The sequence below is a fragment of the Perca flavescens genome, chromosome 1, assembly GCF_004354835.1.
Source record: "Perca flavescens isolate YP-PL-M2 chromosome 1, PFLA_1.0, whole genome shotgun sequence".
In the NCBI taxonomy this organism is placed as follows: domain Eukaryota; kingdom Metazoa; phylum Chordata; class Actinopteri; order Perciformes; family Percidae; genus Perca; species Perca flavescens.
This window is the reverse complement of record NC_041331.1, coordinates 32886977-32908999: the sequence shown is the minus strand read 5'-3', so window position 1 is coordinate 32908999 and position 22023 is coordinate 32886977. Positions and strand designations below refer to the sequence as shown.

Here is a 22023-nt window from a genome sequence, read left to right as displayed (position 1 = left end):
TAACAGATGGGGGCAGTGTTGTTAAAGCATATTTTTCCTGCTTGTCTTTTTGCCCAACTGAACCCTAATGTCATTGCAGTCTGTTAGTATTGCACCTGTTTACTTTGCTGTGTCAATATTGCCCCCTCCAGTGCTACTGCTTGATTTTCCTTATGTGTGAAATCATATTAATACTTCCTCCTCCCATGTCATAGGTTTCAGCAGGGTTTTAGACATACCCTCTAACAATGTGTCCTTATTGTATTTAACAAATGGCTCCACTGATTGTGTAAATAGCTCTGTTCACTGTCTGTCATGCAATGTGACAGTGATGAGTGGCTGTGAAGTGCTAATCGTTGTGTATTGTTATTTGTATTGGACTGAGTCAAAAGTTGGAAGTTGCATCTGCTTATTAAGCTGGAAGGCCCTGAATTTGGTATTTGTAATATTCACATTGAATATAATACATGATTTAAGTTAAAAGTAGTGCTGTCAAACAATTAAAATATTTAATCGCGATTAATCGCATTAATGTCACTCACAATTAAAAGCAATTAATCGCACATTTTTATCTATTCTACATGTCCCTTGATTTCTTTTTGTCCCATTATTTTTTCTCATTTCAACGCTCTTATCAACATGGAAATGTGGATCAGCTTGCTTTGTGCTTTTGTCGCCTGGCTTTGACGAGGGAGCGGAGAATTCGCATCAGCTGTGTGCTTGGCCATCAAGTGGTATTTCAGACTGGATGTGCTGCGATGATAGCTCAGTTCACGACGACAAAACACACAGATCACTTTGGTCTTGTCAATGGAACCATTTGACAATTTTTTTAAAGTAAACTTTCCATTCAGAATCTTATTGGCATCCATTTCGGCGTCTCGCACTCGCCATCCACTCAAAACCTAACATTAGCCTACTAGTCTTTGGCTGGCTCGCAAGCCCAAACAAGTGTGTGCGGCGTGCCTGTTGTTTTGTTTCCGGTCAAGCTAGATCCGAGACTACAAAGTTTGCTAGGCCAAAAAGAACGTTAATCTCGCGATAAAAAAATTGACGCCATTAAAATGGGGTTGCCGTTAATAACGCGTTTAACTAACAGCACTAGTTAAAAGCATTACTTGTATAAGATTTTCTGTTGGCCAATTGATGCACGTCATGATTTGTAAGCTGCGCATGCTCAGTGTGTAATTAGAGTAAACGATGAGCTGAGACACATTTTACATGTTGCTCCAGGTTTGAGCGAATAAAATCCAGTTCATGTCACGTCAGTGTGCTCCTATTTTATGCATGCAGTACGAAACAAGACAGTATTGAATTGTGTGTGTGCTGGACGTAAATATATGAACCTCATCTAAAGTCAGTGAATTGTGAAAATAATCTTTGCAGAAAGTTGCAAAAATTACTTACTTAAAAATCTGTGTTTTCCTTTATTATGTGTGTGTGTGTGTGTGTGTGTGTGTGTGTGTGTGTGTGTGTGTGTGTGTGTGTGTGTGTGTGTGTGTGTGTGTGTGTGTGTGTGTGTGTGTACCGACCTGTGTACAAGCACTGTGTACACGTGTGTATTTGACTGTTGCTGGTCATGCTGATGGGAACCTTGCTGCTCCAGAGCAGCTTTGTAACAGTGTCTCCATTGTACTGTCAGAGTAACTTGTGTCCAATTCCTCAGACAGTGTTTTGCTGTGGAGCTGTCAGGAGTCATACAGGTGTGGAATATCAATGCATTCTCTGTTTCTGCATGAAATTGTGTGTGGGGACGGTGTGTGCAACTCGATATTACTTGCAGTTTATTGATACTGATTCAATGGTTACTGTTTACTGATTTAAGCCAAAGCTCACTAACATTGTATTTTTACCGGTTTTCTTTACCAACAGCACTGTGGAAGACTAAGGCAATCCATTAGAATACGTGTCTAATCACTTGTTACTGCTTCTACACAACATGTTTTGTGCAAAATCATTCCTCTCTAGTTGTTAAGTCAATAAACGACAGCAGAAATGAAATAACCATCATTTAAATATCTGACTCATACAGAACTGATCATTATCTGAACTGATCAGTATTTTTTTCCCAGAAGGGATAAACTGATAGAATCTTGCAAACTCACTACCTTTGGAGCATGTCGTGGCTCTCGCTCGGCTCATGTCTATGGATATAAATGAAGGATGATCAAAAGAATTTTAGCCTCTTGAGAAAGACACCATTTTTCTCAAGTCCTCTCTATTGAGTTGGTTTAATTTGAGTATTGTAGGCTTTAATGGGGCCATAGGAGGCTTGATTTCATGTCTGTTAACGGAAAAAAAACAAATGACCATAAACACTCTTGCAGCATACTCACACATAGTGTCCTCAGTATATTGTCATATTATAGCCAAACCCCTGCTAAATGCACAATTTCCATCTCCGTCAATATTTGCCTCCCAGCTTATCACATTAATTCTTTCTTACTTAAATCATTGTCAATCTTTGTGTCAATTGGAATTGTGTGTTTATGCTACTCTGTAAGTATCATCCCTAGTTCTGTGTACACTTGTGTGTTTGTCTAAAACAGCAGAGATGACAAAAGTACTCACTTCCCATACTCAAGTAGAAGTACAGATACTTGTGTTAAAAAATACTCTGGTAACTGATTTAACTTTACTCAAGTAAAAGTAACAAAGTACAGGCTTGGAAATGTACTTAAAGTATAAAAGTAAAAGTGGCCTTGTGAATGACAACCATTTTTTATGCAAAGCTACCTGGACCAAACAAATAGAGTACTAGAGTGCAAGCTGTGAAACTTCAGTGGACATGGGAAAAAAAGGCTCTTTATATGCCATTGCCTACATTTTAAATGGATGTCTGCCAATAGGCCTAAAACATCACATATATGATTATTGTGACAGAGACTGGGACTCCAGGTTAATGACTGAGTAGCAAGATATGAATTCAATTGTAATTCTGTTAGAATTCACAGATCCAGTTTCTCTTTTTTAAAGTGCCCATTTTCTGCTCATTTTTAGGTTCATAATTGTATTTTGAGGTTGTACCAGAATAGGTTTACATGGTTTAATTTGAAAAAACACCATATTTTTGTTGTGCTGCAGTTCCTCTTTTGACCCTATGTGTTGAGCTCTCTCTTTTAGCTACAGAGTGAGGCATCACACTTTTATCCCATCTTTGTTGGGAGTTGCACATGCGCAGTAGGTAGGTAAGGACTACTAGCTAGAAGCTAGTGCTGCTAGCCACCTTGTTCTCAATGGCAAAACACTGCTACAACACTATAGAACTACTTACATGTCCCTAGTCTGCAGGCATTCCACGAAAAGTTGGAAGTCTTCTTCTAACCCTAACCCACGTTTAGAAGAAGTTTCCCAGCTAATCCTGCCTTGTACTGACCGAAGTTGGAGAAACAGCTAGCTGATGTGGTAATAGCTAAAGTGGTTAGCACACACCAAATGTTTCGGCTGATGACGTAGAACTCCTTCTTGATGCCTACTATCTCAAACATCTCTCTCAGATAAGGCCAATGATGATTGGGAATGTCTTGCTGCTTGTCTGCCGAATCTCTAAGTCGCCATCCATACTACTATGTGCTAACATTGCTGCCATCAAGCCGCAATGATTTGCCACGAATGAATGCCGCCGAATCTGTTGAGTCGTCTTGTAGTGGTGTGTCAAGTGCAACATATGTTCCCATCCAATTATATTGAATTCGGTATTGAGGACGCCAAAAATAATAACGGTAACTCCACTGAAATTATTTAAAACTATAGTAACAAGCCAATTTTGTAAAATGTAAGGAGTAGAAAGTACCGATATTCGTGTTAAAAATGTAAGGAGTAAAAGTAAAAATTCGGCACAAAAATAATAGTAAAGTAAAAATATCTGAAAAATCTACTTGAGTACAGTAACAAAGTATTTGTACTTTGTTACTTCTCATCTCTGTAAAACAGTGTGTACTTGCCTAGGTCAGCCATTTGTTGCCTTACTTTTGGGACTACAGGATAAGAAGGTAAAAAGATTCAATGACTAAATAGGATGAAGCTTTCTGTACATTCTGCTTTGCAATCAGACATGAAAATCACTCACCTTTTTAAACCAAAATAGGTGACCTACGTGAATCGTGTAGATTCAATGAGAAAATGTTTAAGGGGGGAGAGGGGGTGGGTGTAAGTACTCAGGCCTGGTGCCCGAATTCTGGCGTATGACTATTTTAGAAAAATAAATAAATTAAAAAGTCCACATGGGATTTGTTTTGATGCGCTGGATTTAACCATACTGTCTATGGATTTAACCAATCATTGAACTTCCACCAACCAATGAAAGAAGTTCCACCAACCAATGAAACGAGTTCTAGCCAATCAGATGCAAAGTAGGGCGGGTCTTTGCCGAAAGTTAACGCGGCAAAAAAAAAATGAGGCAAAGTTTATCAAACTTGGAGCATGTAGATACAGGAAGATTTAGTTGAGAAAAGAAATGGCGCTGGGCATGAATAGAGGACAAGAAGAAAAGGGTGGAGACGGGAAGCCGTTTAGCATTTGGTGTCTCAAATTGAGGGAGCCGGGTGCTTGCTTCTGCAGCACATGTTTTGGACGGCAGCAGCGGTAAGATAGTAGCTGTGTCTCAAACCGCACACTTCTGTCAGTATACTGCTAATGTGCACTGACCACTTACTGTCGTAGTGCCCACTTTGGATGGTTAGTGTTGTCCCAAACGGAACACTTATGTTAAAACACTTAATGACGAGTGGTCGGCTCGCCCCGTCGCCTCTGAAAATCTGACGAAAATCTCTTAAACTGACCTTTGTTGATCTGAAATGAAGACAGATTCAGCCACTGCATGGCCTATTTCTTCCTTAAAATGTTTTCAGAAACACGTTTTGGTTAACTATTTTTGTAAAATTTGCGATCGTATTCTGAACGAGCCGCCATTATGCTCTGATGTGAAATCCGGGAGAAGCCAGACCCATGTGACACGTTCGTCCAATCAAGTGCCGGTAGACGTCCCTGGTCCCTCCCCTTTTCGCTGCATAGTCAAGATGGCGCTTATTTAGTGCGCGTAGTGTCCATCGTTCCACACTGAACTTTTTGACCGTTTTTAGGGGTCTTTCGGGAACTTTCAGTGCACTGACTTTTTGCGTTATATACACTATACACTATATACTTAAAACTAAGTGCTTGAAGTGTGCAAGTAGGCAGTTTGAGACACAGCCAGTGCTAGCTAGTCATTAGATGCTAATCACAAAGCTTTGGTCCGTGCACTCTGTCATACGAGTATGTTACCAGCAACGACCGCTACCGTTAAGACTGCAACTGCGCCTTTACTGACCCACCGTGATACAAACAATATGTGTGTACGTTCATAGCGGAACATGATTTGTAAAAGCCTATGGTAAAAGCTCTCTGAAGCCCAAACTAACTTGACAAAGCTGTCTGTTTGGAATCAGCATGGCAGGTATTTAAACATAACGACCTTGTCCCAGAGTCTAGACCTCTAGCTATATGAAAAGATAAACAATGCAACGTTTTTAATAAATGTAAATAAAGCAGCTAATGTCAACATGGACAAAATCTTGAATGTACTAATTCGCTTTTTTGATGATGACCTGGCCAAAGTAGTACATTTTAGTTTTCACAATGATTCATTGTAGGATTATGATATTATTACAATATGTAAATCCACATTCACTCTTTATTTAACATATGGTTGGAAGAAGTAAAAATGTATCCAAAACGTTTTGGACTTTAAAAATTATGACTTTTATTATTGTTTTGCCAGTCAAATTAACTTTAATGAGTGCATATTGAAATAGTACACTGTTAGTTGGCAAAAAATGCATCTCAAAATGCATCAGATTGATGCTTTAAAATATGGAATATTTAAAATTTTCTTCCGGGGGAGCATGCCCCTGACCCCCTTAGTGGGGTAATATCCTTCTCACCTTTGTCACCCCTGACCCGTTTTCATGCCTGGCAATACATTTTCCTGTATGAGGTGCACATTTGTGAGTGAGTGACAGGACAGAAGTGACTTTAGAGTTAACAATCCACACTTGCCTACATGTTTTGGTTGTTACTTTGTGGTCTGTAAATTCAGATTTTATCCTTGTTTACTGTCTTTTAAACTTTCCTTACCCGACATGCTGGTATCGGCACAGAAGTCAGAAAGTGTAACGCTGCCAGAAAGCCAAAATATAAGAATAATAACAGGCATCTCTAAAAAAATCTTGATTTAGTGAAAGTACAAATACAGCAGGATACATGTAGGGATTTTATTTACATTTGTATTCATTAAAAGTCTATGTATGCCTGTTAGCCACTGAAAATATTACTAATTCAAAGTTTAGAAAAATTATTTAAAAAACACGCTCTGTGTGTTTGCCGAGGAATAAGGTCTACACATCAAATCAGTCATAATGCCTATTTACATTACTAGATCAACTGGTGAAGGCTACTAATCTCAGTACAGTTATCTGATTTTGTGCACATACTGTATTTTTAAGTGCATGTGGGTGCGTGCATGTGCACTCACCTATCTGTATCTGCCAGGACGATGTGAGGTATCACTAGATTTTATTTACCAACAGCCTTGCACGTCACCCTGCAAGCACCCTCCCTATAAAAGCTGTAATCCTCCTGCTTACATCCCACGCTCTCCCTGTCTCACACTCAGCCTCCATGCTCACCTCATGTGCCTAGCTAGCATCAGTTCACTATACAAATAACGTGGTCGAAGCAAATCCAACAGCACACCTAAGGAAGGCATGATGGAAGTTGTTGTTGATACTGACAAGGGGGTGGGTAGTCTTGTAAGTACAGTGGAGAGCAGTGTGAAGATCATTTGCAGCCTTTTCTAGCCAGCCCTGTGCCTCACTGCTAAGGAGGGCCTGTTGCCAGCGCTCGGGAAGGCTGTAATGAGTTTATTTCATGTCGGCTGTGAAAGTGCCCGTCTCTGTCTCGCAGGCACTCAAACAGAGCTGAGGCCCATAAACACAAAGTGCAGTGTGTAAATCCCCACAGCCTGACGTCTCCCAGCCTGCCCTCTATGGCTTCTGAGCATCTCTTTATCGAGAGGTAGAAGGGAGAGGCGAGATCCCCGCTTACTCTTGAGAAGACACCACAGGCCTGGCTACAAGGTGCTGCCCGGCCCCTTAACCAAAGACCACCTGTGTACCGTAGTTATCTTTAACCTCTGCTGCTTACACTTGTCTCTTTAGAGAATGCATGTTTTTTCATGTCGAGAGCAGAGCTGAGGAGAGACGATCAAACAGTCAGCTACCATACAGAAGATTTTGTTTGGTGTAAACAGCAGCAGATCAAAAACAGCCCGAGTGCGCAGTGTTCGTTTTGGCTCGTGGTATTTCACCTCTGACGAATAGGAGATCAGATGTGCGCTTTCCATGACGTCAGCCGGGCTAGCTTGCCCTTCTCTCCTGTCCAATCCTCTCGATGCAATGCAAAATGCTCCCCTTGAATTCCCTTTCTAAGCAATGGTCGGTGTCTCTACACAAGGTCCCTGTGTAGAGCTGCATCCTCCCAGGGCCTTGGAGCTAGTAGTAGGTCACTGGTTAAAGAAGCAGTGAGTGAAAGAGGAGGAGCGAGGCAGGGATATGGACTGAGAAAGGGGGGTTTCTATCGCTCGCTCCTCTCTGATATGGCTTTGGTCCCTGTTGAGGGATTAGTGTGTGAGGCTCCACCACAGCCTCTCCCTTGACTTGTTTCCAGATATTATCTTTAAGTGTGAGCTCAATGTCGGCCTCTCTTTCTCTCGGTTTCCCTCTTTCCCTTCCCCCTTCCTGGTGTGAGTCATACCAGGCTGCTCGGGGAGTGATTTAATTGCTCTCTCTCCTCCTCCTTCAACATGCACGTCTCGGAGAGGGCTGTCACTGACCCTCCACTCCTACAAAAAACTACAGCTACCTATTCATTACGGCAAAGGTTGTGCCACCTCCAAAGACAGCATAAATACACACTCCAGAAATCTGCTTGATTATCCCTTCCTATTGATGGCGACACAATACTGGCCGCTCCTGCCATGCTTTGCCCTGATAACTTCTTAGTATTGTTTGCCATGCTGTAGCCCAGCTGAGTCAATGTGGGCATAATACGGATGATAGAAAACCCCCACAGCACCAGAAGAGCTTTTGTAATCACAGTGAAGGAAATCACCCTCTGCTGCTCACACCAGGGTGGTCAGAGAATTGTTGTGTGACAGGAACTTGGTTGGTATAGAGGCTTTGATTTGCTCCAGGTCAAAATTATGAAAAACTATGATAAATTATGTTAAGTTTTATTCAAAACATGGTAATACCAATGATTATTTACACAATGTTTCCTGTTTCTATTTTAATGTGATGCAATATTTGAGGAGGAAATAATATATCTTCAAGAAGTGTCCATCACTTAAATGTTTTTGAATTGTTAAATGATTGTGATTTAAAATATTAGTCATTCACTCTGTAAGGCTTTCCATGGGCTATTTTGGGCCCAACACTCAGGTTTAGATGGGGCATGGGGTATTTTGGACGGTATTTGGAGCGATTTGTGCATTTTTTAGTCCCACGTGTCTGCACTTGTGAGGTTAGTCAGTAGGTGGCACTGTTCCTACAGTCGAGCAGGTTGTTTGGGGTGAGATGTGGAGAGGCTACCTAGCTGGGAATGGCTGAATGTGATTGAAAATAGGTCTGCCTTGACTGAGCGGTACCCATCCATATATGAACTCACTCAGATGAAAGACTTGTTTGTTGTTAATAGGGGAAGTAATTATTGCACCTCTGCAGCAGTCAAATCACCTTCACAGCAAAGCGATTCAACATTGACGTTGGCTGTCTGATAGGCAGAGCTCAAAAAGGGGTGAGGAGGCTAACATGCCGCTGTGATTATAACAATTAGAGAGGCTGAGCATAAAGTAGAGTGTATTGCTCCAAGGGCCGACTGGCTTTTTTTTCTCCCCTGTGATGCTGATGAGTGTTTCGGAGTTGTAAAAAGAGCAGACAGGGATCAATGGAGAATGCTGACTCTTGAGAATACTATGGATGTACTCTGGACTGCCTGAGATGGCTACTAATCCAAAATGATTATGCAGTGTACTCTTTGCTGTTGGCCTAGTCTAGACAAACAACACCCAAAAGCGCAAACACACACACACACACACACACACACACACACACACACACACACACACACACACGCACACACATGCATGCGCACATATGCATAGAAGAATCAGCTGCCTTTGAGTAGAAGCATTTGGTGAAAAGCAGAGTCACCTTTCATTACCACAAAAGCACACAGTTCTACCCCCCCACCACCACCCACACACACCCCAACAGATTTTTTTTTTTAGATTTAACCAACGATTTAACTAAAGCTATAAAGATGTTGTTGCTTCCTTCGCTAAGTTTTAGCACACTGAGCCATCGCCAGGAGGTAAAGCCAATAGAAACACAAACAAAGTCCTAGTGCTTACCTCCCCTCTCCTCTTCATCGCTCTCGCCTTCATACCGTCTCACCTGCTCCGCGCTACCACGCTGCACAAACACAATGGATGTTTCTGAAGCAGTCACAGCATAATATTTCAAAATACTGCATTGATTTTCTTTTTCAAAGACATTACAATTTTGAGTAGATGTCAGTCTGTCACATTTGAACACAGCACACTGAATTAATGCTGTGATTCAGTGAATACTGTATGTTTATACTAGACCTGAACAAAATTCTATTTACTAATACTGTTATTGCCTATTTTAGACTACCTAGGTTACAGATGGGTGGTGTTATATGATTGACACAATGAAGACCACAGAGTCAAGATATATTTTTCTTTAATATATTTTGTGACAAGCTTACAGCAAAACACACCCCTCTCTACTTAGATACAAACACAATTGTTTTATTCAATTCAGGGATTTTTATTTTTTTTTTGTATTGACATCACTTATATGTCCCACCTCCTCTCTTATAGCTGTGTTGGAATTGACCGTCCCGGAGCAGCCAGTGGTGGCGCTGCACGGCAGTGATGCCACACTCAACTGCTCCTTCAGCCACGCCAACCCCTTCAACTTGTCAGATCTGAGCGTCTTCTGGCAGCTGACAGACACCAAACGCAGTGTGCATGAGTACTCGGGGGGTCGCGACCAGCTGGTGGACCAGGCCGAGAGCTTCGTCAACCGTACCAGCCTGTTCCCCGCCCAGCTGGGCCTGGGCAACGCTTCGCTCCTGCTGAGCAGGGTGGTGGTGGCCGATGAAGGCAGCTATACCTGCTTCGCCAGGGTGCAAGACTACGGCAGTGCTTCTTTGCTGCTGCAGGTGGCCGGTGAGTCAATCTGTGACAACCATGACACATGCAGAAACAGATTAACATGCACATGGACACTAATGACCAGTGGCACGCACAAAGTAGATACACAAATTGCCAAAAAAACACTGCCCTAACGGACGGGCTGAAAATAAGCTAAATTAACATTTATAATTAGTATTTACTTAAATTCTCTTTCATAATCGTCATTTTATCAAGGAAAAATGTCAAAAATAGGCAACGTTAAAATCACAATTTCCTACCACCCAAGGAGATGTTTTTAACATTTGATAGTTCAATGATAAATTGATGTTTCTTCATTTAATTCCCTTTTTATTTTAAAGTGCTCCAGCAATTTAGTATAGCACTTCCATAAAGTCGGGGGATTCACAAAAGACAGATTTCAACATTTAAGCCCAGATATCTTGACTTTTAGTCCATGGTAGGGATAAAGCCCGAAAAATTTTCTACATTTCCCTTGATGCAACCTAGCATCTTTTGTTAGGCTTCCCCTGATTTATAAATGCCCATATCTTTACAACTCCACTGCCAGTCTGTAATGCAGGCTGCATATAATTTCTCTACAAGCCCTAGCATTGGTTAACTTATCATAACTCCTCCAGAGCACGGAAAACATTATACAATTGTTTTCACACACACACACACACACACACACACACACACACACACATACAGACTGATGACCTTTTCTTACAGAACAAATGGCAAACAAAAAGACAAAAAAATCATCATCCAGGAAGAAATACTACTATTACTAAAAATACTAACTTCATTCCACAACAGACCATTTTTGGAAAAATGGGAGGCCTCCAATTTGTATTACATTGTAGTTATAATGAAATTAAATTATCGCAAAAGTTAAAAATCTAAATTTCATCAGCAGGCGCTTAACGCTGCAAAATTATGCTTTATTCATAATTGTTCTCCACACAGAACTATTATATGGAACAATGAATTCATAACCAGACATAATAAGTCTTTATATCTACAACACCGGGTTGATAGGAATATAATTTTTCTTGCAGCTTTCAAAATGATGACTCTCAACTTCTTAGTTATGAGGAATTTCTTAGATCTAAAATCTTTCCTGTCACCCACAAAGAATATAAAATGCTAATAAATGCTTACATAGTGGAATTCTTCAACTAATGAAATGTCACTCTGAGAAACAAGAATTGCAAGAATTGGATCTGACCTTATTTGTTAATGGAATACATATTAAAAGTCATAAATGTACCAATAAACATATAAGGAATTATTTCTACAGCAAAAGGAAAATCACTGCACGGGGGAAATTAGTTTGGAACTCTTTTTATTCTAACATTCACTGGGAATCAACATGGCTTCTACCGTACAAATTTGTTACCCCCAATAAACTGAAAGAATTACATTTTAAAATACTGCACAATAGTTATCCTATTAACACATTTGTTTCAAGATGGGTTAGTATTTCAAATACTAACACACACACACACACACAAACACACACACTCACACAGACACAGGTTTATTGTATGAAAGTAAGACATAATTATAATGGTCCCAAGAACTAAACACATGTAAAATTAATGTTTTAAGGATTCTTTCTGTGCAGTATGTTCAATACATTGCCTACATGATGGATAAATGCTGTGTCATTGGCTAATGTTTGCATCATAGTTTCTTTTTCCACTTTGAATTGATTGCATTAAAAGTGATTTGAGCTCAGCACTTATACACACATATACACTAATGGCACGCAATAAAATGTATTATACAATTACCTATGGAGAAGGTGATTTATGATAATTTCTTCTCACAAGACGTGAGCAGGTGATAAACAGTTTCCTCAGGGCTGCTGAGCAGTGCTTTTGGTCAATGAATGCTGATTGTGGTCTGTCATGGTCAATATCTGCTGACTTTGATTATTAGCTGTTGTTACGGTCAATCAGCCATCACTAACATCTTCTCTGCTGTTTGACTACATCGCCCACCTTCACAGCTGAGAGCCTTTTATTTATTTATGATGATACTGTGTGCCTTTTTCTTCCTCCTCCCATTTCTATATCTGTTGTGAGATTGTTCCTGTATTCTCCAAGGATGGATGTGCATTAGGCGGTGTTAATGAATAACATTTTTTTCTCATGACTGGGGAGAGGGAAAACAATGTCTCCAACAGTGACAAATTGGTTCCATTTTATGCATTAGATTTATAGATGGTCTATTTTTAGCCAACATTTACAGTTAATATTGTATACTTCCTTCATGCTGTGCTGGAAGAAAATGAAAGGAGCCCTCAATGGAAATGTGCCTGTCAGTCAAATGGACAGCTGGGAAAGTTAGTGTGTGTACCACGCTAAATCTATCTTTGTGTTGAGAGTCAACTTTTCAAAAAGCAGCTCAGGCAAACTTATTTCATCTCGCCCTCAGCTCCACCCCATTGTTTGTTGTGCAATGATTAGTTCTGGGAATACAGCAGCCTATTTCTCTGCCACCTCTCTACTCATGTTTTAGCTCAAGGGATTGAAGAAGCGTGATTTCAGCCGAGGCGGAGGATTCACCCCTCACCTCCATCCCTCTATGTTCTTTTCATGCTATAGGTTGAGTCGTCCCAAATCTCTGAGCCTGCCAGTTTTCTCTTCGGCCTGCCCAGCTCCACCTCCTCCTCCTCTGGGAGTGGCTCAGGGCTTTGGGTCTCTAGAGAGAGTAGCGTTAAGAGTGTAGTGATGCAGCATCGGGATGTGCCACAGATGCTGTATGTGTCTGTGGGATCTTAAGCACTGTGTTATGCTAAGCTCCCTAAATATAATTAAGAATTTAATGGGAATCATGTCAAACAGTTCCCAGGGTGACTGTCACTGCAGAGAATCTAACTAAATTCAGTATGTGTCTGCTGCTCCCTTATCCCCCTCTCCATCCTCACATGCCCTTACCCACCCCCATACCTCACCCCTCTCCTCCTCCTCTTTCGGTGTAATTTTTTCCAGCCCCCTACTCCAAGCCAGTAGTGACTTTGGCACCTGAATCCAACCTGCGACCAGGAGATGAGGTGGCCCTGACTTGTGTGGCCTACGGTGGTTATCCTGAAGCTGGCGTGGTATGGCAGGACGGGGGCGGGCGCAACCTGACGGACAATATCACCACTTCATTGGTGGCCAATGAGGAAGGGCTATTCTCTATGACCAGCGTGCTGACAGTTGTGCTGGAGCCCAATAGCACCTACAGCTGTGGACTGATCAATCCACTACTGGGCAAGGAGGGCTATGCCTTTGTCACAATCACAGGTGGGTCTTCATCTCTTTTTCTCTATAAATAGCTTCTAGGTCAGTCAACATTGTCACCTCCATTCTGGTGCAAAGTAAACAAGCTATAAACAAACAATTCACTGGCTTCATGCAGTGTTTGAATGTTACCAGCTCAGACTAATCTTGTTTTCAGTCATGCATAAGCAGAGTTTCTTATTAACGTCTCATATGGTTTTGTGAATCAATCCATCAATAAAATGTTATGCTGTGGAGAATTAACTTTTTTATATGTCTTTCTGAGTCTCTCTGTTTCTCTGTTGCCTAACAGTTCAGCTCCAATGAAAGGAATAAGAAATGATGTAATGTCCAATTATGGTTCAATAAGTGTAACACATCATTAAATTAGATCAGTGGGCGATTATTTCCCTGAGGATAGTCAAATAGCTATTCATCACACATTTCAAAAGGCGATACAGTAATAAAAGATTGTGCTGGACGTAGTGATTGCTGTCTCCTAGCAGCTGTCCGCAGGAAATGTTTGCTAACCAGGAAGTGGATTGATATATGTTTGCCATTCTCTGATTGTTTGTCATCTTGAGCTGGGTGTGTGACAGTACCTGCGTGACAGGTCTAATGGTCTTCCCAAGCCAGCTACCATCCCCACCCACTGCCCATGTCCCCCTGGCCCTGCTGGTGTACTCTATGTGTTAAGTGCAAGGAGAGTGCCGTGTAAGGTGGGCCAAGGCTGGGTCTCTAATGGGAGCAGCACTGTGTGAAATGGCTCATAAATAAGTGGAGGTGGCCTGAGCCTGCTCTCTGGGCTGGAGCTGGTGCTGGTGCTGGAGCTCGGGCTGTTGAGGCGGAGGTCGAGGCGGAGGTCAGGGAGTGCTGCTCCACTGGGCTGGGAAATGACTGTGCTGTCTGGAAACAGGATGGCCGATTGGCAGGGCAGGCTTGCTGGACTACTGAGGGAGGGTGGCCTTTCTAACAGTTTGGTTGGCCTCTTTCAAAACAGCACAGATAACCAGTCTGAGGGACCATGGGGGAGTGGAAAGGTATTAAACACATGAGAATGAAATATGACTGTAAGGTAACAGTGGTAAAATAGCCTGTGGCTGCTATAACCCTTTGACCTTTGCCGGATTGATGTACTCCTTCAGGTATGGTTGAAATAGATATGATTGTTTATTAACTTTAATGTCAAAAAAATGTTGACTGAGTCATCTGGACTGGCAATTGAAAAGCTTGTGCATTTTTGTCATTTTTCAGGGTGGGTGAGTCAATGTAAATCAGTGAGAATTACATGAAATTTCCTTCTTCTTTTCTTTAGTCCCATAGAGTTTAAAACCATATATGACCATATATAATTTTTTTTAGCCAAACCTTTTATCCCATGATCCTGGGTTTTTACTTTCCTGTTTTATTTTGTTTGTGTTGTTTGACTTCCTGCCTTGTGTTTTTTGTGTCTAACCTGCAACAAAGATGGCATTTTAACTCTACAAGTTGGTTGCCTGATTGTGGAATTTTGACATTTCAACATCAGTGGTATAGCCAGCAACACTCAGTTAAATCATCCTACTATTAGATGACTTCACGGTGCAAGACATGGAGGCTTACTCTTCTGGGATGCAATAATGTCGTCATAGTCCAATCTCTCCGCCATCTGTCTTAAATCTGTCGTAAAGTAGCGACAAACATTTAGGACCACTTGTCAGCATGGATGCCCTGCTGTGCCGTGTGGAGAACAGGCGTTCTACCATGCACCCTGTCATAGACAATTGCTCTTAGTGGTTGAATCACTGCAGGGAAAGGACAAGAGACCAAACTCTCTGTGAGTGATGGATTGGCAGTATTCTCCTGCTTGCCTTTTATGTGCTGCACAAAAACTGTCAATCTTTTACCATAACCACATAGTGTGTGCTGGGCAAATGAAATGTTGCACTGTTTTATTTGGATGACAAACATCTTGCATTGAGTCATCAGTCCCTGATTGTGTAGTCTCGCATTGCCAGACATCTCCACAGCGCTGCGGAAGAAGGTTTGGCCCTTCCACACATCTTGTGGATATACACAAACATGCTCTGCATTTCTTAAAAACGATCCCAATGATTTTAGGCGGCGCTAAGCTCCGGATGCAGCGGCCAGTATTCTGCAAGTACTACTGTTTTAGAGTATATATGCATGGAGGTATTAGGATTGTATGGAGCTGTGATCCCTGTGTATCAACCATGCCATATACAGATACATATGGGTTTGTGTGTGTGTCCCTGTATGATAAAGTAATGATCAATTGACACCAAGAAAAGGCCACATACAATAATAACTTAAGTTTACTGTTCACACAATACAGTAGCGTGAGCTATAGAAATTAGCTGGATACATGGTTAAACAAAATTTGCTCTTACCAGTGTATCGCCGTGTGTATTTTGTCCATAGTAAATCCCTGCCAATTGGCACCAAAACCTCCCATTTAGATAGATAATGCTGTAAACATATTCTTTGTTTATCTTTACAATCATTCTCCGAATGATCCAAGCAGGCCTGCCTTGTTGCACGATCCAAATGTTCCTTAAAACTTGCCATTTTCAGCCTGTAACGTTGCTCAGAGGTTCCTGTTAATGTCGATCGATAAGACCAAGGAGTATGAAGTTAACACAAAGAAAGCGAAAAATGAGGGACATCCAGCGGCACAGTAACTATCCTGTAAATTAACCATCGTCGATATAGACTACTTATTGTGTAGTACAGAATGGTCCTCAATTAGGGCTGACAGGTTAGTGCATTCACCAGCAGGAGTTAGCCCTTAGGGCTATCACCTGGACCTGATCCTTCTTCAGATGCAATGGCATCGGGGAATTGGGGTAGCAGGCGAGCATGCTCACTGGCTGTTTCTTTGTAGTGTGGAGAACTTCACTAATTGTCCATGCCATTTTTCAAAGAAATTCTTGCATCATTTCTCTCACATACATGCAATCTGATCAAATTATGATCACTGCATCCCACTGCCACTGATACTACCTGTGTACTAGGATAATTTGTGGACTGTTTTGCTTTAACACCAGTGAGCTAGCTTCATCACCGACAGTCTTCTTCTTTGACTTGAGAGAGGTTACTTCAGCAGCAAAACTTAAAATTCTTCATTCAGCTGATCATGCATGAAACTAACAAAATACTAGATGCCGTTATAAGTACTGTACAGGAGCTCAAGACCAGCTTGGAATTCACCCAAGATAGGTTTAAAGGAACATGCCGACTTATTGGGAATTTAGCTTATTCACCGTAACCCCCGGAGTTAGACAAGTCGATACATACCCTTCTCATCTCCGTGCGTGCTGTAACGCTGCCTGACGGTTCCAGCATTAGCTTAGCCTAGCATAGATCCTGCAGGTAACTGGTTCCAACTAGCCTACTGCTCCGAATTGTGACAAAAGTAACAAAATAACGCCAACATGTTCCTATTTACATGTTGTGATTTGTAGAGTCACAGCGTGTACAAAAAACAAGGTAACATGAGACACAGCCGTCTTCTAACCGTAAACAAACTGGGAACTATATTCTCAGACAGGCTTGCTGTGAGCATATCACTCCGCCCAAGTACTATATTCTTCCACCTAAGAATATAGTTCCTGGTTTGTTTACGGTTAGAAGACGGCTGTGTCTCATTTTTATACACACTGTCACTCTATAAATCACAACATGTAAATAGGAACATGTTGGCGTTATTTTGTCACTTATTCGGAGCAGTAGGATTACTGGAACCAGTCACCTGCATGTTCTGTGATGGGCTGATGCCGCTGGAGCCGTCAGACATCCTTACAGCACGCACGGAGATGAGAAGGGTATGTATCGACTTGTCTAACTCTGGCGGTTACGGTGAATAAGCTAAATTCACAATAAGTCGGCGTGTTCCTTTAAAGAGATGACATTTGGTAATAAAGAGATTTGAAAACGACAATGAATCCAAAGCAGGAAATGGATAGGATGTTTGAGGGTGTGCAAATTCGAGCACATCACACCCATCCTCCATAAACTCCACTGGCTTCCTGTTAGGTTCAGGATTGAGTATAAGATCTGTCTCCTGACCTATCAGTGTGTCTACGGCAGCGCACCATTGTTCCTTTGACAGCCACAAACTCTAAGTCCCCAAGTCCAAACTCCGCACTATGGGAGATAGGGCCTTCCAGGATGCTGCGCCTCGACTGTGGAATGCCCTCCCAAACAACCTGAGGGCGCCACAGTCTATAGAGGTTTTTAAAAATAAATTAAAGACCTACTTATTTTGTATTGCATTTTCTTAATATAATCTTTGTTTTCTTGCTGTTTTTAACAGTTTTAATGTTTACAGCACTTTGAGATGTGTTCTTCATGTGTAAAGTGCAATACAAATAAAATGTATTATTATTATTATTATTATTATTATTATTATTATTATGTTTACAAAGTTGGACTACATAGAAAATCAATGCTGGAGGACAAACATTTGAATTGATGTGATTGCAGTCAGAGATTGCAACCTCAGGAGCAAGGTTCATGAGAACAGAATCGTTTTTAGTACTATCAGAGACACACATGGAAACTAGCCTACTTTTTTAATGAGTGAGTTGGCTGTTGAAGTATTTATGTTATATAGAACAGATGGCTACAAATATGGTGGCAGAGTTGCATGTTATGTTCAGGAAAACATTTCAGTTCTACAGAAAGATATAATAAGTACTTACATTGAACTAATATGGCTACTGATTCACCTTCCATACTGTAAGCCTATTCTAGTTGTTTAGTATAGGCCGCTCAGTTCTAATGTGAAGTATTTTAATTGAATATGTGAAACTCTAGATTTAGTGACAGATTAAAGTAAATATATAGTCCTTCTTGGTGACCTGAATATTGATTGGTTTTCTAAAAATGGTCCATCACATAAGAAGTTAATTTCTATGGCGGATGTTTGCAATCTTATCCAGGCTGTGACCCATCACAATGGACTGTTATTACTTCAACCTGTATTGAACATATTTTCACTAATATACGTGAGCTGTGTTCACAGGTACTATCGGTGGCAGTGGGATGCAGCGATCAGATGCATGTATGTAAGGGAAATGATGCAAGCATTTCTTCAAAAAATGGCATGGACAATTAGGGAAGTTATTAAATGAGCATGCTCCACTCGGGTTTATAAAGTGCAGTAGTGCACCATGGATTAATGATGAGTTGAGATCTTTAATGCTTCAGTAACACTAGCGTTCCATTTGTGGAAACTAATCAAAATAAAGAATAAAGACCTGGTGTTGCCTGCTAGCTGAGAGTGTTCCCTCTGCTGGTGACATTCAAGTCAAGACTTTATGTTATTCATAAATCTAATTATAAATCGAGGAATCTCTCTGCATGTGTGTGTGTGCTCTGCTATTAACACAAATGCATGTTAGATGAACGCCCAGGCTCTTGGGCTCTCCAGCACGTTGTTTTGTTGCCAGCGGTTGCACACATTTCCCTGCCCGTTCTGTGCGCTGTAGTGGCTTTCTCAGCCGGCTGAGCTGGGTTCCCTGCTCCCCCCGCCTGGTCCACATCGCCACCTGGTTGTGTGAAGGCGAGACAAAAAAAAGGGGACACGCCGAATCCCTAGATGAGCCGCAGCCAAGCCACGCCACAAGAACAGGGCCTTTCTGTGTGGAGTTTGCATGTTCTCCCCATGTTTGCGTGGGTTTCCTCCGGGTGCTCCGGTTTCCCCCACCATCAAAAACATGTACTAGGTTCTCCAGTCAGTGGCCTTGATCAAGGCACTGGCTCAGATCTGGAGTTGGTGCCCAGGCGCTGTGATTGGCTGCCCACTGCTCCCTTGAGGGATGGGTTAAATGCAGAGAATGAATTTTGCTACATGTATTTGTATGTGACAATAAAGTACCTTTACCTTTACCTTTACCTTGAACCACGCTTATAGTTAGATAAAGCAGTAGTTTAATTAATTCCCCATTGTTTAAATGGAGGACAGTTGCACACAATTTTTTTCAGCAATTAGGCCAAACATTTGCTGTTTCTAATTTCTTATATGTGACGATTTTAATGCTTTTCTTTGTCATATATGATAATAAACTGAATATCTTTGGATTTTGAGCAGTCGGTCAGACAAAACAAGACATTTGAAGATGTCACCTTGGTCTGTTGGAAATTATAATGGCCAATCGAAAAAAAGAATTAGATCAATCAATAATGAAAGTAAACGCTAGTTGCTGCCCCAATGCTGTAAGGATCAAATTCAATATTAGAGCAGTTTATATAGACTTTGATTGTCATTTCCTTTAATCAGTGCCATGATCCTGCTGTTCCCCTAATTTAAAAATAATAAAGGAATCAGTCTGAACAGATCCAGTCAAAGAAAGTGCCTAGGAGAAAAATGGCCTGTTAAAGAGACGTCTAGCCAAAAAGCAATGGAGTTATTGAAGTGTGATGAAGTAAAGATTGAAAGAGGGATGGCAACAGTAGCAAATCTGCAAATAAACTAGGGAAAACCCTAAATTAAAAGAGTGGTGATCATGATTTTCAGCAATTGGACAGACATTAATAAGAGTAATTTCTCTGTAGGAGCACCAGCACAGCTTGATGATGGCCCAAGTTGTTAGTAAACACACAGAAGATTTACAGTATTTTCTGTGCCATGATACAAGGGGACTTTTTTGAAATGAAAATATATTTGCATTTGTTTACAACAGCTGGTATGTGCTTAACAGCTTATGTAATTAATTTTGACCCAGCAGAACTCTTCTGCTGGAGTAGCAGAGTGTGGAGTGTGCCGAGCTTGAGTTAATATAGGAAACACACTCGCCTGTTGTATACACTTACAAACACAACACACCACACTCAGAAAGTGGAGAATCCTATTATAACAATGGGTGAAATCTGCTTAAAATTCTAAATGGACTATGAGAGTGAAAAAAATATAAAAACAAAATAAGAAATGGGAGAGTAAAAAGAGAGAGAGTTGGGGGGAGGCAGAGAGTGAACAAGCATGTTAAAATGTCACACTCTCCCCAATCTCTGATTGAAAAATTGCAATAGTAATACCAATCTCCCAAAAGCAAAAAAGGAGTTTGACAAGGTTAAAGGTCCAATATGTAATATTTGTACTGTAATAAATCCAAAAATGACACCAATGCCTCATCAGATATTAAGGAAACATGTTAAACTGAAATACTATCTTTTCTGACAACAATGCTAATGTCAGTATTTTTTCTTTTTGAAATTTACATTCCGTGACGGAATTTATGTTTATGTTTTGGTCTGTATGTTGAATATCAACGGCCCAGTTTGACAGGCAGGCCGGGTCAGATATACCTGTAAAAACGTAAACCCAGCACGCTACAGCTGTAACGTTAGTACAGCCATGAAAGCAGCAAACAAACGAACAGGATCAACGGAGATAGATTCTACATATAAAAAAAAAGAAAACAGCATGTTTCTAACAGTTGCGTGACCAGAGACGTAACAACCCCCTGGTAAATATTGGAGATGTATTTGAAAGATGGAGACAGCTTGGATCCCAAAAGGACGCAGAGTTGGCTTATTTTCTCCTGAACAGGTAAGCATTAGCTTCAGGCTAATTTATCACAGCTACTAGGGATGGCACAACGGTGAGTTATTTTAAACCACAAGAGGGGGGCTGTAAATCGGAAAGAGAGGACTATGAGTTTGCAGTGTGTTTAGCGATTGTTGCCGTAATTCTAAGCCAATGAAATGTCTTCCGTCGGCAAGGTAGTGGTATTTTTAGCGTTTCGTATTGTAATTCTAAGCCGAGGAAGTGTGCCTGACTGGCGTGTGGAGAGGACAGTGAGGTTGTTTTTAGCGGTTCATATTGTAATTTTTAAGCCGAAAAAGTGTGTCTGTCAGTTGGTTACAGAGCTCCGCGTGAGCACGGGCTTTTATGATTGTCAATATAGCCAGCATCTACCGTTAGCTACTCCGCTGTCCTGTGGAGTAATGTCTGGCTATGTGAGAAAAGTGTCTAGCAACATTGTTGTGAATGTTGTGGTCTCAGCCTGGCAACCCCCGTGAACTTCGAGTCTGAGCAGGAGGGGGCGGGGGAGACGACTCTCCAGTATTTTGAATTGGTAGTGCAGTAACTATTTTAACCGCTAGCTGCCAGTATTACATACAATATTGCATATTGCACCTTTAATTTTGAGAAAATGAACCCTTTACCCACACTGAGCAGAGCACTATGTGGGCCGGCATGAGCTGCTCCTTGAGAGTCTGTGTTAAGTCATCCATGTTATTCTAACCTCTTTTATAGTCACCACCAATTTAGCTACCTCACCAGAAGCATCCAGACTGTCAATAGCATATGCACACGCTGCATGAACACATTTCAGGCATTTCAGAGACAGTTATTTTTGTATACACGCCCTGTGGAGCACTGGTCAGCTTTTAAGCCGAGCTCTGGAATAGGCAGTGTTTTTGTGTTGCTGGGATATTGATAGATTTTGCAGAGTGCAGCAAAGCTTAGTTGCGAGGAGACCCATAGGAACAGCTGGTATT

The 22023-nt window shown here is 41.2% G+C and overlaps 1 protein-coding gene across 3 annotated transcripts in view; it reads left to right on the top strand.

The window, feature by feature from the left end:
• Positions 1–22023, top strand: part of cd276 (CD276 molecule) — a 79256-nt gene that overhangs the window by 14045 nt on the left and 43188 nt on the right. For all 3 annotated transcript variants that reach the window (XR_003692620.1, XR_003692621.1, XM_028578821.1), the window contains exons 3-4: positions 9923–10273; positions 13243–13539. Coding sequence is in view for 1 of the 3 variants with exons in the window: in XM_028578821.1 (XP_028434622.1) it covers positions 9923–10273; positions 13243–13539 (648 nt within the window). In the remaining 2 variants the exon portion in view is untranslated. The remainder of the gene's footprint in view (positions 1–9922; positions 10274–13242; positions 13540–22023) is intronic.